This window comes from Rana temporaria, chromosome 13 (assembly GCF_905171775.1).
Source record: "Rana temporaria chromosome 13, aRanTem1.1, whole genome shotgun sequence".
Taxonomy (NCBI): Eukaryota; Metazoa; Chordata; class Amphibia; order Anura; family Ranidae; genus Rana; species Rana temporaria.
The window spans coordinates 48724297-48743848 of NC_053501.1; the positions used below are offsets into that span (position 1 = coordinate 48724297).

The window sequence follows — 19552 nt, forward strand, 5'->3', positions numbered from 1 at the left end:
TATGCTGTTTTCAAAATGTGACAGCAGGTGGGGGAGGAAGACATGCGCGAAATATGAGTGTAACTTGTAACATTCTCCAGAAGGTGAACTTATAAAGCTTTAACATTCTAATGCTCAAAACGAGTTACAACATTTTGTTTACTTTTAATAATAAAAATTCTAGGATTAATCATCTCCGAATAAATTAATATTGGTAATGGCTGATAGTAGGTATATAGCAGGGATCACTAAATGGCAAGCCACGGTTCGGAGCCGAACCGAGGAACAGTTCTTTCAGCCATGCCACTTAGCAGCTGGATGACTTCTTCTTTGTCTTCTGCCTGGCTGGTGTCATCCTCACAGGATGGCAGGGGGGGCAGGAGGTACTGCAGACCTGCACATAGAGCGGGAGTCTTTTCAAATTAACAAGCGGGTAATCACCTGCTTGTTAACATAATAAGTTGGGCAGCTCCAGCCCTCCACCCAGATCTGCTGCACCTCCCGCCCTCTGCTTTGCAATGATTATGACTGCGGTGGGCAGGCGGGAGACCTGGTAGAGCACACCCAGACTGGTAAGTGCCTCAACTTTGCCATATTAGCGTAGGAATTTGCAGGGGAGGCTGCCATTGAAAGGGGGACTGTGATGTAAGGGGGGGAGGGAGCTATACCTGCAAGGAGGATTGTGATGGGAGAGCTGTGATTGCAAGGGGAATTGTGATGGGGGGGAGGCTGTGATTACAAGGGAGACTGCAATGTAAAGGGGGTCTGCTATGTAGGTGCTTGTTTACACCAGATTGTGGTGCTGGTCACACGCATTTCCTGCAATACTTTCAAAACGCACTGGATGTGCGATCTGCTGCCTACCAACATCCCAAAGGCACATCGCAAACACATTGTGTTTGCCTGCACTGGATCACATGGCGCCGTATTACCTTGTGATTTGGTGCAGTGCGTTTTTGAAAATGGTGCCTACTTTTTTGTGCAATCCAAATGATTAAGCTTATCATGCACTGTGGACACTGATGTAAAGGGAAGAGGGACTGTTGTCATAAGGGGGGGGGGGTTGTAATGGGAAGTGTGGGGCTGAGGACACTGATGTAAAGAGGGGACTGTGATATAAAGGGTAGGCTGGAAACGCTAAGGTACATCGGGTTTGTGATGTGTTATAGTACAAACATAGGATTCTAACCTCTGCCGGAAGCAAATTCTACTAACTGGACCCCCGTGAACTTTAATTCAAGACCCCTGGTATATAGTTACATGGCAACCTTTTGTGCTATTCCTTTGCCTTCTAGGCATTTGTTAAGCACAAGTCAGTTTGGAAACCGATTCCCACCTTTTTGGATAGCTTTACTTTTCTCAGAGCTCATTAGAGCTGGAAAGCAAACCACCTATTGTGGCTAAAGTTCAGAGAAGCAGAAACAAATTAAAATAATTGCATATTATACTCTTTTCTAGAATGAATAGAATATTAATTTGGTTTAAATATGTGTAAAGAATGGCAGGATAATGATGAAATTGTATACCATTTTTGTAAGTAAAGGTTCGGTCGTTGACAATCAAAGTAAAGCATTTATGAAGTATGTATGAATGTGATACCAGTTGATCCTGTTTTGGGAGTGTAATTTTAGAGGGTTTAATTTACTGGTTTTGCAAATGTTGTTTTCTTTTTTTCCCAAAACTTTTTATTTGTTTTTTGACACGTACAAGGAGAAAAAAGAAAAAGTGTGGGCAGCCTATCACATGCAGGAGACGTGTGTTGGCTCCTCTTAAAATACTGGATCCTAAAAGAGTGATTACTCAATAAGGATCCCACCTATAAGGATCCCTAACGGGATAATAGTGCATCAAATCAATTCTGCCCCCAGGTTACATAGTTGAAAAAAGACACAAGTCCATCACGTTCAACCTGTGTGTGTGCGATTTTATGTATGTTGTGGACATTCAGGTGCCTATCTAATAGTTTTTTTGAAATGATCAAAGCTCCCTGCTTAAACCACTGCCTGTGGAAGAGAATTCCACATCCTTACCGCTCTTACAGTAAAGCAACCACTTCTGTTCTAATTTTAGTGAATGGCCGCGTGTCTTTTTAAAATCCCTTTTGCAGGAAAAGTTTTATCCCTATTGTGGGGTCTCACTTGCAGTATTTGTACATTGAAATCATTTCCCCTCTCAAGCATCTCTTCTCCACAGAGTTGTTCAGTGCTCATAATCTTTCCTCATACCAGAGTCCTGTAGAGTGGGAGAAATATTGTTTTATCTCCTTTTTTTTCTGTTGGCTTTGCTTGCAGCAGCTTGGCATTGCTGAGCCTGTCATCTACTAGAACCCCCAGGTCTTTTTCCATCCTAGATTCCCCCAGAGGTTCTCCCCTAGAGAGTAGATTGCATTCATATTTTTGCCAACCAAATGCATTATTTTACATTTCTCTACATTAAATCTCATTTGCTATGTAGTTGCGGACCACATTAATTTGTTCAGATCTTCTTGCAAGGTTTCTACTTCCTGTGGAGAAATGATTGCCCTACTTGTTATCTGCAAATATGGACGATACTAATCTAAGCAAAAAGCAAAGAAAAATTTACGCTGTAGCTACATCATCTAGCCATTTGGTCGATACCTTGTAAAATTTAAGAGCACAGCCTCTGTGCGCATAGGTGACTTTGTAAAGTGGCAAAGCATTATTAACCAATTGCTTTGAATAGGCAATAGTAGGGCTGAGGGTTTATCCCAATGAAGCATAAGCACTTTCCTAAAATAGAACAAGAGCAGTCTAAAGTTTTTCCAGCTGTAGTAGGTGAGAGGTCATCTCACAAGGAGAAAAGGTAAGTGGGACCTGAGCTACAGAGCCAATAATGTCAACCACTGACTTCCAAAAAGTTGCAATAACTGGGCATGTCCAAAAAATATGATAGAAATCCCTTGTAGTATGATCACATCTCTAGCAGGCTGGAGAGAGAGACATATCATGACTTTATAAAGTCTTTGGGGAGTGTAATGGGCTTTGTGCTTAATCTTGAATTGTTAGTCGTTCTCTGATGGAAACTAACGGTTTGAAAGGCATGTCCCACATGTAAGACCAATCCTTGCTATCGAAGTCTGGTATATGCAACAGCCATTTTTTTTCAAAGGGAGGACAGATCTGGAAGAGCTATCATGAGGAGATGTGTATAATGCAGAAGCTGGTTTAGTTTGTGAATCCATCCGCAATAGAGGTTAAGGTCCAACTGTAGAGGACCAGTAGGAAACTGGGCATTGAAGGCCCGCGCAACCTGCAGGTGTCTTAAAATATAATGGGAGAGTAAATTCTATCGCCTACTTACTACATTGTTTTGTATGTCCTAGTGACAATTTATAGATATCCCACTTAGTATCTTCTATTTTCTTTGTATATATAAACTATGATCGGAATACATTTAATGTGGACAAGTGACTGTTTTGTATTACTAAAACTCCTGTCATGTCCTTGCCTTATGATTTCTAAGCTTGTTCTTTCTTATAAAAAAGAAATAAGCTAAAAGTGATTTTAAACAATCACGTTGTAAAACAACCATTTCAGTTTAAAATACACATGCAAGGCACAAAATTGGTGCATTAGATATAAAAAATTACATGTTCAATATCTATGAATATATAGTTACCAATGCCATTCCTCTTGCTACCATATCTTACCGTACCTGTGAATAGAAGCTGATGTATGTTTTTTCTATTCTCTCATGCCACAGCTTCTTGGCAATCCTATTACAACCATTGTGAAATTTGAGTGTACAAATGCACTTTACTTTAGTCATTCTTCAGGCCAGGTACGTTTTCAGCAAGTACAGACATACCTGTTAATATTGCCAGAAGTTCAGTGGCCTTGTAAATTCATGTGAGCTGAAGTGAAAGCACACACTCTTATTTTATGTAAACTACCAATTCCCTCCATCTCCTCTATTTAATGGAGATGGAGGAGAGGAAGACGTGTTTAAAGTCCACCCTGGGCGACAACCATGGCTCCCTCTGTTGATATAGTGGCGATATTGTTGCCACCCAAGGACAGAAAGTGTAATTTGTAGGATTACCAAGGCAAAAAAGTAACCTGAAAAAAAAAATCGTTGGGTATGTTAAGAGTTGGCCTTTAAGCTATATGTATTAAATGATGTTGTATTTAATGCATCTCTGACTGATCACAAGTTTTGTAATTTATATTTGGTAGTGAGATTACTTGGGTTGCGAGCACCTTCGATGGTTGCTAATAATTGTACCGTGCATCAAGTTAGAGACATTTTTCCAGTTTTGGCTTCTGCCAGTTCTTTACTACATGCTGTAAAATTAGTTAACATAGTGAGGTTCCTTATTCTTAATTTTGTCAGGTGCATGCAATTGGAGGCTTTAACATTTCTCCCTTTTCATATTAAAATCTTGGGCAAGTTAGGGCCGACTCCTGTTCTACTTCATTTTGTGCTTTCAGTCAAATGTATTTTTTTTTTTTTTACTTCCTGAAACACTTAAGGGGAATTATAGGTCCTCGCACGTGAAAGTGATATAACCAACAGGTCATATCACACAGTGATTACCGGTTACGATGTTAAATCAGTGGCCAATCATAAGGCCAGTTTTAATTGGCTATATTAAATGTAATGGCTGTTTAAGTTCTTCTCAGGACATATAGTTACATAGTGTTGGTCAGAGTCTTTAAAGCTTGTTTCATCTTACCGTGCTGCATAATTGATGGTAATTAACTTTCATGCTACACAAATATCCTTTAATCATGTGGAATTTTTATTACTTTGCAGACAGACCTGTAGATTTAGATAAGTTAATGTCCCAAAGCCCACTACTTTGTAGTAAAATCTGCTTAATTGATGATCCAAGCAGAAAAACAGACCGTGCTTAACTAACTTTTCCAAGAGGCTGCTCAGACTGGCCAACTTTATAATGTTTATCAAGTCAAAAGATACAGGCTGAGCAAAGAGATTGGCTTGTCTGGGACTATGTAGTTATACAAGCACTTTTTTATTTTATTACTTTAGAAATCTATGGACAGAAACTTGATGTCTGGCGGAGATCATAACAAGAGTTTTCCTTTGATGGGCTAATTTCTCTTCAGTTTAGAGGAACATTAGATATTTATTTGTTCACGTTACAGCGGAACTAATCCCTCCAATTCTTTTTAGCCAAAAAGGCTGCCATCTTATGCTGGCCATACACTCTACGAAAAATCGTCCGAACAAACTTTCGAAAAACGAACGTTCAGCCGTGGGCGCAAACGATATTGCCATCATGTAATGACCGATAAATCGCTCAGTGGACATATTTTTTTTTTTTTTACATATGCTTGGTGCAGAAAGTTCGGACGGGAAACACATTAACCTTCCAAATTTCCGAACTTGTCCTTCGTTTTTTCGGCTCAAAAGTCCCAACGATTATCGATTTTTTTTTTGTGCCCATTAACTGTTCGAAAAACAAACAGACTGTCTGAACGACCGAATTTCGGACGATTTTTCGTATAGTGTATTGCCAGCATTATCCTCTGTTTGATCTGCAACTGCCATAGTGCTGCACATGTGATCAGTTATGACACCAGCCATTTAATGGTTTGACTGGTTAAAAAGCACAAGCAAATGTGACAGCATTTCCAGCATGCTGGAATGTAAAACAAATTTACCGTTAAATTGAGGAGTTTAATTTTATCTATGACTTTATACCTGAAGAACCCTGATTTTAGTATGTGTACAGTACATGCTTGCGACTTTCAGTGAGAAGTTGGATAACCTTAAGGCTGGGTTCACACTATTGCGAATGTCAGAAGATTGTGACGGGCTCTCTATGGAGCTGATTCACACATCTCCGGAGCGGCTCTGTTGCGAATTTCACAGGAGTCCTGTGCGTCTTTTGGTAATTTTCCAGTCTGAACTAAAAATGTGGGCTGAAATTGGACCTGAAACGATAAGGCTAGGTTCACATCACGATTTTTACATCCGATAATCGGACCGTTAAATCGGATGGAATCGTATATGACAAAATCGTATGTAATCGTATCAGTCATTCGATTACATACGATTTAGATTGGCCACAATATAAAAAAAATCGGACACGATTTTAATATGAAAATCGGACACGATTTTAATACGATTTCAAATCAGGACCAAAAATCGTGGTCAAACACGATTTTTGATGCGATTTTAAATCGTATCAAAACGGATGCGGATCAAATTGGATGCACTTGGGGACCTACATTAATGAATGGAAGTGAATGGATACGTTTTGCCATACAGATTTGTACGATTTTAAACCTAAAATCGTGAGAACAAGTAGGATGATAAAATCGTGGTGTGAATGCACCCTTATACTCACCTAGGTGGATTTAGCATTGAAACAATGGATCTGTCCCTCGCTGCCTCTGCAATGAGAACTGAGCAATCAAACACAGCTGAACACTCCGTTCTCCCCTTTGCTGAGCAGAGAGCCATGACCGCCAGTCAACGACTCTCTGCTCTGCCCCTCCAGCGTTTACTGGAGCTGTGGAGGGGAGGGAGCGCTTGGCTGAGTCAGCTGCCGATTCAGGCACGTGGGTGCATTTTTCCTGAGCATGGATCCGCTCAGTGATGTCAGCTAACAGTGGATTTTAGCTTGCTGTTGGCTAAAAATGGTTCAAATTGGCGCAGAACGAACTGCACTCCTGTGACCTATAGATGTACAACCAAAATCGCTTTGGCTATACTTCCCCTTTAATCTTTGTATATATAATAGGAGTGTACAAAGACCCCTGGAAAAAAAAAACTAAAGGTAAACCACCAGGGGGGTGTTGGTATTTCTTTTAGTATCGTTCATATTTGGCTTTGGCCTTTCGGATACAAGGGGGAAAAAAAATAGTAGTGCAGTGAAGGATTGCCTTTTTGTGCCAGCTATTTTATATACTGCTTTTATGTAAGAAAGTGTGATCTCTTGGGTTTTCTAAACTGGTCAGCCTAAAACGGCAGTCACTGAAAAGTAGTTGGTGAAACATCCATTGTGTCTTGATTTGAAAGGCTGCAGACTGATGGGATTTCAACCATCTATTTCTAATGGTATTTTTTAAAGTTCATTTAAAGAGGAACTGCAGTCTGCTCACATAATTTGTAATAAAAACATCTTTACCATTCTGATGCTTCCCTCCAACCACTTTGAATATTATTTTCTATATACTGTGATTCTGTACTTGCCAAATATGCTGCAGATATCTCCCTCCACTGAGTCTGGTTGCATCCATATTAACTGTGGGCAGCTGAAGCTGCATCCTGTTCACTTCCTGGATTTCCACAGATACACAGAGGCACTCCTCCAGCTCTGCAGCCCTTCAGCTCTCATTGGCCCTCTTATGACTCACCCTCCTCCCTTCCTTGCAAACTCTCACGAGAGAGAAAGCGAACTGTGCATGATGTCATAAGCCTAGTCAAATCTGGATCCTTTACAACAGCACAATGCCTAAATAGTTTTATATATTAGTGTGATAAAAAATGTTACTACCTGTTCGTGTTGCCTGATTAAACATTTTTAGTATAGCTTATTTGTGTACATGTAATCTAGTTACATGGACATTTAATAGTTTAATTTATACACTAGAGAGAAAAAGATGTCAGCTGACCAGTTGTGATCGGTTATTCAGTTCTAGCTTTAGCTAAATGATGCATTTCATGGGATAAAAGGCTCAATCGGCTACAGTGTGAATTGTGTGAACAATGTAAAGCTCAACTGAGGAACATGAGAGAGCAGCAGAGGAATAAAGAATAGCAGACTAGACATCTCCAAAGTTTAGTAGCCAGGATGGCTAAAAAATTACAGCGAATGGTCACGTTATTTTTTTTCCTTTTTTTTTGCAATCATCAAAAGTATGTTTCCTGGCTTCCTAAAATGCAGCTACAGTCCAATTATTTTTTTTAAGTTTTAGATCGAATGCAGGGATTACAAAATCAGATATGTATTCATGTTTGTGTCTCATAAGGGAGATTCATTCTCTCGCTTCACTTTGGCCTGGTGATAGTTACCAAGTGTGAAAGTGAAGAAATGTCCTAATTTTCACTTCTCACCAGAACAGAATAGAGGAACACTATTCCTACTGACCCTGGTGACAATCAGGGCTCTCCCTCACTTTGGAGGAATTTACAATCCCTTCCTGTTGCGACTGTGGATCAGAGCAAGTGAAGGGAAATCATTCCAATGGCAAAAAAAAATAACTGACCAGGTTTATAAACCTCCCCTCAGTTCAATGCTTCTTCGACTTGATTCTGAGCACATTTTTTTTGCTCGTTGAAATTGCATACTGACGAACGGTTTTCCTGCTAGGATTTTTTTCCAGACGGGGAAAAGAGATCCTGCTCCTTTTTTTTTTTTTTTTTTTTTTTTTTCCGGCAGTTTTCCTGTTGGAAAAAGTCAGGTGAAGCATACACACGGTCGGGATTCTCGGCCAAAGGCTCTCATCTGACTTTTTCCGACAGGAAAACCGGTCGGGTGTACGGGGCATTAGGGTTTTTCTTACCTGACTATAGCCAAGGCTCCCATCCAATATTAAAGGCTGCCATTGCTTTACTCCTTTTTTCTGGAACAGATCATTTACAGTGCACGATACTGTAGAGCAGCAGTGCTACGTATCACAACTGGGTTTACTTCTAGAAGCCTCAACTGTAAAATATTACTGCCATCCTAATAGGTTCTATTTAAAACCGCCTGTTTGCTCCTATATTTCCAATGAGTTGTCTGTCTTTTCAGTGTTCGCTATTGAATTACATATTTTATGTATAGAGGAATCAAACATTTGTATGACCTTTCGATCAAATTGGTCTATGTGTATACAATGAAATTATCTTATTTTCAACAGGTTAATTGCTAATTAAGATTCTAAGTAAGCTTGCTCAGTGTATGAACACCTGTCAGCAAAACTGGTCATGGAAAAGCTATGACTCGCCTGATTTTACTTGCCATAGTACTGGGATCCTCAAATATTCCCATTTTTTTATGATGTGTGGATGTAGCAAAAGACTTGTTTTTTTTTCATAGGAGAGGAAGCAATTGGCTGCTGTTCTAAGATTTTTTTTTTTAAACATGTAGACAAATTTGTTTGAGCACTTCTGACATTTAGTAGAACTCATTAACCTCTACACATCCCAGTAACCTTTCGTGGCATATGATACTTCAATCTATCACACTGATTATACTATTGAGATGTGTATGGAATGTTTAAAACCCAAGTGACTTTATTACTGTAAATGCAGTTAGGCTTCACCTACAATTATCACTATTCCTCTTTTATTTTATTTTTATTAGTAAAGTGCTGTAGCAAAGGTTGGAACCCTGTGGTAGCAGCACTAAGAGTCCAACTGCACAAAAGCAGCAGCCAAGCTCTCTGGCACCATTACAACGGCTCATATCAGCAGCTCAGCTCAGGAAGCAAGGCGATTCTGATTAGAGCATTATTTAGTGGGGCATTTTAGATTGCAGGAGAGCCGCAGTTCAACTCTGTGGTGGTAGCAGAGGGTTTTTAACCCATACTGCAACATTTAGCTGATTAAAAAATGGGGGTAAAGAGTCTTGTTTGTTACTTTACAGTAATACTGTCATGCACATAAATAATTAGGAGGGTTCAATAAAACATAAATTCCTCTTTTTACAGCTTCAGTGTAAATTTGTTTTCTTAAATTGTTGTTGACAGTAGTCCCCAGATAGAAATACATTTTAACAAACCATTAATTATATCACATTAATGAGTAAACATCTTTGTAGCATGCATAATGCTTGAAGTATGAACAGTGTCATTTTGCTAAGGCTGCGTAAGTTGTACAGTGTTTTAATTTGCCTGTAATCATTGATCTTTTTATTTATATTTCAGGTGTACATTGCTGGAATACATCAGATTAAAGTTAAAACATTCCTCGGACAATTTACCACTGGACATTGAACCATGGAGAAACCAGAAGAAAATGTATCTCAGATTACCACCTTGCACATAAATTAGCGACGAGCCATTACACTTTAAGTGCATGTATATATTTTGCATTTTAAGTATCGATTTATAACTTGCCTAATCTCATGAAACCAGTGTGTTCTCTGGAGAGTTTTCTCCAGGAGAACATTATCTTAATAAAAAGCAAAGATGGACATGTTTCATTCTGGAGTATTCTAAATCTGAGTTCATCTTCAGATCATGACCAGTCTGAAAAGGTCCCAGACTGAGAGGTCCGTTGCTAGTGGGACTCAATCGTCTGTGCCAGATGGACCACAAAAGGCACGATCGGATGATTTTTATATGAGACGTTTCAGATCACAGAATGGTAGTTTAGGTTCTTCTGCCATGTCTCCGGTTGGACCACCCCGTAGTGAAAGCTCCCACCACATATCTTCAACGCCAGGTGTTCCTAAGATGGGAGTCAGAGCACGAATTGCAGACTGGCCCCCGAGAAAAGAAAATGTTAAGGAAATGAGCAGAACAAGTCAAGATATGGACGCAACAAGTTTCGACACAATGTCTGTTAAGAGCAGTCCTAGTAGTCAAGTGAGTACATCTAGTATGAACTCCAGTGATTCTGCTATGTTAAAAAGTATTCAGAACACACTGAAAAGCAAAACAAGGCAGGCAGAAAGTCTAGATTCTAGGTTTCTGACCCCTGAAGGTTACTCCAGTTCCAGCTCCCCAAGAAAAGTTCATCGCAGAATAAGACAACGGAGTAACAGTGACATCACCATTAGTGAGTTTGATATGGACAATTTTGAAGAGTGCATGTCACCTACGTTTAAAACGGGGCCATCGCTCCACAGAGAATATGGAAGCACATCTTCAATAGACAAACAGGGAACATCTAGTGAAAGCTTTTTTGATATTATTAAAGGATATAAAAATGAGAGAGCTGACCATCGTGGACATGGCCCTTCAAAATTGAGTGAACTACTACTGAGCAGTGGAAGTAGAGGATCTGGCTTCTCCTTGGATGTTATTGATGGGCAGAGAGATGGGCACCGGGCTTTTAAAGACAGGGACAAGCCACTGAAAAGGCGATCTAAGTCAGAGACTGGGGATTCTTCCATTTTTCGGAAGCTTAGAAATGTAAAAGCCGAAGGGGAGCTTGGAAAGGCTTCTGACCTTGAAGACAATCGTTCTGAAGATGGCATCAAGCCATGGACGTGCCCTAAATGTTTTGCTCATTATGATGTTCAGAGTGTTTTGTTTGATTTAAATGAAGTTGTAATCAACAGGCATAATGTCATCAAGCGGCGAAACACTACGACAGGGGCCTCCGCCGCCGCTGCAGCCTCTCTAGCTGCAGGACCATTGTCCCATTCCTCCAGTTTTAATTCTCCAACTGGTAGCACAGAGGATTTAAATGTAAAAGAGAATGTTAATGTTGACCAAGGAGATGACAAAAGCAATGATTTGGTAATGAGCTGTCCCTATTTCCGCAATGAAACAGGAGGAGAGGGTGAAAAGAAAGTCAGCCTGTCAAAGTCAAACTCGGGCTCATTTTCTGGGTGTGAAAATTCTTCTTTTGAATCAACCATGAGTTCACACTGTGCAAATGCAGGACTGGCAGTCCTTGAAGTTCCAAAGGAAAATTTGGTTCTACACATAGACAGAGCTAAGAGATACATTGTAGAACATGTAGACCTTGGAGCATACTATTTCCGAAAGTTTTTCTATCAAAAAGGTACGTGGAGCTCATTTTGGTTAACTTTTTAAATAGTGTGTTTTTGTGAATGTTAATGTTTGCTGTGGATTTTAGTACTGGTTCATCTTAAGACTCCTCCAATAAACACTCAATAATTAATGCAGCTTGCACACAATAGGTAAATGTTCCTGCTGATTGCTTCTCATTAAGGCTACATTCACATGATTTTGTGGGTTGAGTAACTTTCACTGCAAAGACTATGATAATAAAGGGTGGTACCAATGGAGGATTTTGTATGTATTATATAATCAAAATGATTGAGAGCCCTTTCACACTCTGCCGTCCATAGCATCGGTGGTAAAACGCCCCTATTTTTACCGCCCACGCTATTGGCGGATTTGCAGTGCATTTTGGCCGCTAGCGGGCGAGTGAGGGTTAAAACCGCCCGCAATGTGCTGCTGAAGCAGCGCATTCCCGGCAGTATAGCCGCGCTGTCCCATTTGATTTCAATGGGCAGCAGCGGAGGAGGAGCAGTAAACACACACCGCTCCTTCTCTGCTCCAAAGATGCGGCTAGCAGGACTTTTTTTAGCGCACTGTTCCAGTGTGAAAGCCCCTCTGGCTTTCACACTGGAATGAATGGGGACAGATTTTTAAGGGCGTATTTCAGGCGCTATTTTTAACGCAATACGCTCCAGTGTGAAAGGGGTCTAAAACCTGTTTTTAAAGACCAAAATAACAGTTCTGAAATGCATGCTCTACAATGTACTTATATTTCTTAATTGTACAGTACGGCGTTGCTTTAAAGCTGAAGGTAAGTATGAAGGTAAGTATGTGCCATACCTTGTGGGATTCATGTGGAAACTAGAAATCACTTTAGTAGTCTAGACTACTGCAGTGATTTCATCTAGTTACCAGATCCTGTGCCAAGCGGCTACACTGCTGCGAGGTTGCTCACCTGGCATGGACACCATTCAGAAAACACTTTGTTTGTCCCCCCCTCTCTCTCTCTCTCAACATTGTCCAATTAGAGAACGCTTTGTATACCTTGAGGATGTGGTCCAATGAGTCGTTTGATCCTGCTATATCAGCTCCCCTGTGTCATAGTGCTTGACAATGGCTAGGAATTCTGGGAGTTGTGAGGTCAGCTATGCATATGGCTCCTATAGCCAAGTCATTGTGATCTCTTCTCTCCCCTGTAGCTTCTACTCATTGACACGGGGAAGCAGAAACTGCAGGATCACATGACCAAAACTGATTATATTAGGTCAATTTACAGTAATTTTTATACATGGGTAGGCAGGATAGATGGGAGGAGGGGGTTATGAACACTTTTACAAATAATTAGTACTAGGCTCTTAAATCTACCCTAAACTTCAGCTTTTATTATAGACACTGGGTTATATGTAACCTTTAGGTGATTGGAACTGGCAAACAGGGTTGTTACCCAGTCCATGTAATCCCTCCCACTCACAGCAATCCTTTTTTTTCCCCCCTAGTGTCCTTAGGTGATGGATGTTTGAATCCTAATTCTACCTAGAAGGCAAAGAAGATTCCTTGCTGATCTTCCGATTGAGAAATTCCTTTCAAAACCCTGCTGCACCTGCTGCTTTCTTGCAGCTTCCAAATTGGTGCCCCTCTGCAGCAGCCTCTGTAAACATACCGGGCAACATTTGTTGACAAAAGTGGTCATTCTATAGAAAACCCTTTAGACTCCTTTCACACTGGGGGTGTTTTGCAGGCGCTATAGCATTAAAAATAGCTCCTGCAAAGCGCCCTAAAACGGCTACTCCATTCACTCCAGTGTGAAAGCCCGAGGACTTTCACACTGGAGTGGTACGCTGGCAGGGTGTCAGAAAAAGTCTTGCCAGCAGCTTCTTTGGAGCGCATTAGGAGTGGTGAACTCACCGCTCCTAATGTGCTCCTGCCCATTGAAATCAATGTGAAGTACCGCTGGCAAAATGCTGCTGTAGTGGCGCTAGCGGGGGTTTAAAACCGGCCTGCTAGGGGCCGAAAAAGCGCTGTAAAGCGCCGCTAGAAATAGCGCGTTTTACCACCGATGCTTGGGGGCAGCTCGGTGTCAAATGGCTCTTAAAGGTTAACTCCGCTTTTGTGAGGAATGAAATGGCAAATAAAAAATATGGCACCAGTCATATTGTAAAAATGTATTTCCTTTTTCAATCTGCAGCACTGTAATTTTCTGAAAATACAATATGACTACCTAGAGGTGTTCTGTACACAGAATGTGTACAGAACGCCCCCCCAGAGGCATCATTTTCTGCTTGTGTGATTGGCTCACTGATTTTCCCAGAAGTCTGCACTAAGAAACAAGTCAGATTATAGGCATCCCCCGCAAAAAATGATATTTTTGATTAGATACTCCCAATAGGAACACGTCTAAAGGGATGCAGGCCCAGCAGGATTCCTCATTTGTGCCCTGCAGCTGATTGATAATTATGAAACCACTCCCATTAGGCTCACTTAGCACAGGGGCACAGAGGGACAAACAGTGATTTATACAGACTAACAAAAGGAATCTGCAAAAAAGTTTAAAATCCCTGCAATGTACATAGATCACACAGAGGTGAATGTTTTTCTCCAGAAAAGTGGAGTTGCGCTTTAAGAATTTCCATCCTTCTGCTTTTATTGCATAACTGACCTCTAGATGGTAAAACCCCTACCTGTAGAATGATTTTGCTTAAAATACATATTCACTACATTATGAAAAAATCCTCTTTAAAATGCAGAACGATCCACCCCCTTCCCCCGCAGGTTAGTACGAACAGTACCACGGCCCGGTCTCCTATGCTGTCTACAGTCAGGTGGTAAAAATCTAGATCCAAACTGCATGTGACTGCACACTAACCTCCCATAGGCTTCAATCGTGCGTGCCTGTATGAAAAATAAATAAAAATAAAAATGTTAGGTTTTTGGGACAGTATTGCACAGGCATGGGATTCTTGGAACTAGACTTTTACAGCTTGTGCTGCAAACAGAAAGGCAGGCTTCAGTTGTCAGATTAGGTAAATATGGAAAGAGCTCTGATTATTGTGGAAGCTGTAAACATGGACCCGGATTCACAAAGCACTTCCGACGTATCTCGAGTTACGCAGCGTAAGTGCAAATATGCGCCGTGGTATCTGTGCGCCGTGCCCACAAAATTAAGATGCGCCTAAAAACAGGCTTCATTCCACCGTCGTAACTTGCCTACGCCGGCGTAGAGTGGGCGCATATTTACGCTGGACGCATGTGGCGCTCCCATTGATTTTCTATTTAAATATGCAAATGAGGGAAATACGCCGATTCACGATCGTAATTGCGCCCGACGCAGGCTACGACTGGTGCGCGCAAGTTGTACGTACGGCGTAAAGTTATGCCCCATAAAGGAGGTGTAACTCAGCAGCATCCATGCAAAGGGCTGCACCAGGGAACACAAGCCCACGTATTTTACGTTGGACGTGAATATGACTAGGCATAGGTTACGTTCACGCCGTAGGCAGTGATCCGGCGTATCTTAGGCAGTTGTTCCGACGTGATTGTGAGCATGCGCACTGAGCATGCGCCGTTCATTATACGTATCTGTCTGGCACTCGGCCCATCTTTTGCATGGGGTCACGCCTCATTTGCATGGCTCACGCCCAGTTCCACCTACGCTGGCTTATGCCTAGGAAACCCATCGCAGTTTTGGGGGGAAGTGCTTTGTGAATTCCATGCTTGCCTCTCTGCGCTGCGTCGTCATAGCGTAAAGGAGATGCGCTACGGCGGCATAAATGTGCGCCGCTGTCTGTGAATACGGGCCATGTTCTTTAAATATAGTTAATTCTGAATACTAAAATTGTGGGTATTCCTATACCAGCAATCAATATAGTAATGTAGCCTCACTTTAGACCTGTATTTCTTAAAGCGGGGGTTCACTCTTAGAGGGCACTTTTCCCCCTTAGATTCCTGCTCGTTATTACTAGGGGAATCGGCTATTTATTTTAAAATATGTGCAGTACTTACCCGTTTACGAGACGCATCCTCTCCGTCGCTTCCGGGTATGGGCTTCGGGAATGGGCGTTCCTTCTTGATTGACAGGTTTCCGAGAGGCTTCCGACGGTCGCATCCATCGCGTCACGATTTTCCGAAAGAAGCCGAACGTCGGTGCGCAGGCGCAGTATAGAGCCGCACCGACGTTCGGCTTCTTTCGGCTACGAGTGACGCGATGGATGCGACCGTCGGAAGCCTCTCGGAAGAATGTCAATCAAGAAGGAACGCCCGCTCCCGAAGACCCATACCCGGAAGCGACGGAAGAAGATGCAGCTCGAAAACGGGTAAGTACTGCTCATATTTTAATATAAATAGCCGATTCCCCTAGACCGAACGAGCAGGAAGCTAAGGGGAGATTTTTTTTTTTTTAAATGGGTGAACTCCCGCTTTAATATGCCCTTAACTACTAAGACGATTCCATAGGTTCATTAAGCTTTTAATTAAAGCAGTCTTATTCAAAAAAAGCGAGAAAGGAACACATTTTAGGTAATACAGGTTGTTAATTATAGTTTGTATGAGAGAATTTCACATGGTGGCAATAGGTATATTTATAGTAACATCTAATATGCAATCATCTTGTTGCTATGCAGTCTTGCCAGCAGTATATCTAGAAGAATAAGATTACAGAAGCTAATTACCAGCTACAGCAGGAGCTTATTTTCTAGTCTTACAAATATACTGAATAAAAACCTTCATATAGAATGCCATCATTGCAAATTAAGAGATGTTTTCTAATGAAGCACAGGTGGCATTTTTCTTTTGTGTGTTAGTTGTTGAGCTGTCCCCCATTCACAGGGAATGATGCATATTTTGGTTTTAAAGGTTCAGTCCTTGCAAAACTGTCAATTTCTTAAAGTGCTTCTAAAGGCAGAAGGTTTTTTACCCTAATGCATTGAGGTAAAAAACATTCTGGGTGCAGCTCCCCTCCAGTCCCCCCTTATACTTACTTGAGCCCCATCTCAATCGAGTTATGTGGATAAGAGCAGCGGCTCCCCCAGATTTCTCTCTCCTTATGGGCTCACACAGTAGCGGGAGCCATTGGCTTCTGCTTCTGCCAATCACAGCCAGTGAGCTAATGAGGAGAGAGCAGGGGGCAGGGCTGGGCTGCATTCTGTGTCTGAATGGACAATGTCCATCCACAGGAGCACTGCTCTAGTGCCCCTATAGCAAGAGGCTGGCTATTGGGTCTGCCATGTCCAAAAACATTGCACAGAGCAGGCAAGTATAACATGTTTGTTGTTAAATGCCAACCTTTACAATCATTTTAAATATTTCTGGAACTTCAGTTTTCAAACCCCCCTCAGAAAAAAAATGCCCATTGGTTGGCAGGAATTTTCACAACATCTGTTTTTTTTTTAGTTCACACATTATGACATCCGCTTTCTGTTCTACATACATACACAAAAAAAAAAAATACAAGATACAAGTCTTTGGCAATTCAATTCACTCCACATAGGTAGGACTGTAGTCCCTTTTTATATATTAACGATCCTTACAGGCCTGACTTTTTTTATATTATTTGAAATGGAGTAGCCAATTGTTGTTCCAAGTCCCAACCTCAGCCATTTCATAGAGATACCTGCCAATGTTGCACAGGTATCCTCTACCCTGCTAGAGCTTCTGTTGCTACAAAATCCTATTCTATGTCTGCAGTCCATCAAATTATTTTTGCAGAGTATTTCTATATATAGCTATGGGCTATATCGGTTATAAGCCCATGTCACCAGACTAAATTGCGGTAGAAGTTTGCACCATATTTTCAGAATGAGAGAATATGTGAATATAAACCTATATACAGTATGAGATGGAATTGTACAGATATCAAATCAGATTGCTCAGAATTGCAATAGATTTAGCAAAATTTGAGCATATGTAGCCATGCATCCATATATATATTGACTGTTCCTTAAAGTGGATATAAACCCTCCATACACCCAGTGAAGTGAACAGCCTCCAATGATACACAGAGATTAACCAAATCTCCCTACATAGGTTTTACATGTAAATCTGCTGTCGTCACATTTATATACTGTTTAGAAAGTTCAGATTGTGTTAGGAGACTTTCTCTTCCTGTTTAACACCGAGTGTGATGTCTGGGCATACAGCCACGATGGCTAAAATTGCTGATTAGAGGAAAGGCGCACACCCCCTCTCCACATAGTCAGAGACTCAGGCCTCGTACACACGACCGAACATGTCTGCTGAAACTGGCCCGCTGACCAGTTTCAGCAGACATGTTTGGTCGTGTGTACAGCCGACGGGACCACATTCCCGGCCGAGCGGACTTTTTCCAGCGGACAAATGTTTCTTAGCATGCTAAGAAACATGTCCGCTGGAAGCCTGTCCGTCGGACGTGTTCGGTCATCTGTACAGACTCACCGGACACGTCCGATCGGCCGCCATCCCTCGCATGCGTCGAAGTGATTCGACGCATGCGTGGAAGCATTGACCTTCCAGGGTCGCGCACGTCGCCGCGTCATCGTCGCGGCCACGGCGCGACACGTCACCACGTTTGTTTTCCCTGGGGATTTTGGTCTGATGATGTGTACAGCCATCAGACCAAAATCCGGCAGCAGACATGTCCGATGAAAACGGTCCGCTGGTGTGTACGGGGCCTCAGGTGTTTTGTAACAAGGCCAGCTCCCTGTTAATCTATTTTAGCAACCTTCCCTGACAGAAATTTCAGGCTGCTTTTATCTGATGTGTCAAAGAATTTGATTTAATGAAATAATAAACAGGAAAAGAGGGAAGCCCCTCAGACTGGCAACTATATTTCTCTTATCGTCCATGGACGGACACAGCTCCTTAAATCTTGACAAGTGGGTTATGTTCCCTGTTTACAGGAGAGGACTAGGCAGAAACATGTTAAATAGTTAAATACATGTTACATTAACAGAGTTGAACAGCCCCGCCCAGGGGGCGGTCCCTCCAGACATAACCCTCCTCACTGCAGCTTGCAGCCTCAGTTTCGTTCTGCCTAGCAAAGGAGAAGGACGTATGGCTCCCTTTGGGCCCAGCGCCCTGAGGAGAAATTTTATTTTATTTTACTTTACTTTTTCTTGAAGAATCTTCTTTCAACTGTTGGCTGAGAGACAGGCTGGATATTATAGATCCTTGTAGTCTACTCAGTCCGACCAGCAAGCGTGGGCACACCTTTGCAAAGAGGCTTGGTCTGCCACGCCATACCTCATGACTCCTGAGGTGGCCGGTGAGCTTTGCTCCGAGGTCCACATATGACTGAGCTGTGGTGTTGTCTCAATCACAGTGGACCGGGCCGACAGCTACCTCCATTGCGGTTGTAGTTCTGTCAGGAATGCGTCAGCGAGTCCTCGCTCGGACGGGTAAGTACAGTCCCTCCTGCTTCGGTGGGTTGGTACGGCTGGGCATTCCTGGGGTTCGGGGGTCCCTTCCCCTTACTTCCCTGCTCCTTTCCCTTGCTGCATTGCTAACATTGCCGCTGTCAGGGGGGAGGGGGCCTTCCTGAGGGGACTGTGTTATCTGGCCTGTGTTTTTTTTTTTTTTTTTGTTGTATTGGGCTTTCCTGTGAGGTAAAAAGCCCTGTGATGAGCACAGATGTTTATGATTATACTTCAGCAGACGCTGACTGATTGGTGACACCTGTAACGGTTTTGCTTTTTATGCTGTATCTGTGTCTTATCCTTAAATAAAACAGCCCTATGAGGCTTTTCCTGTTTAAACACAGGTCCCTGCAAAAGTTACCTCACGGTTCTTTTCCTCACAGGCAGCGCTGGGCAGTCTCCTCCTGAGGGAGTCCCCTGGTTACCCCTGGTCAGCGCAGCAAGTGGGTGAGAGGCCCTGAATAGGGCTCTAGGAGCTTTTGTCTATTTGTATGGACAGGTGTGCATATTATAATACACACTATATGTAAATATTGGAGTCAGTATCTGGGTCCTTCCCCACATGCTGGT

At 42.0% G+C, this 19552-nt stretch overlaps 1 protein-coding gene across 1 annotated transcript in view; it reads left to right on the forward strand.

Annotated features, from left to right (window-relative positions):
• Positions 1–19552, forward strand: part of SIPA1L1 (signal induced proliferation associated 1 like 1) — a 331939-nt gene that overhangs the window by 169725 nt on the left and 142662 nt on the right. Inside the window, 1 exon segment of the mRNA XM_040332639.1 lies at positions 9825–11634. Coding sequence (XP_040188573.1) covers positions 10140–11634 — 1495 coding nt within the window. The 5' untranslated portion in view covers positions 9825–10139.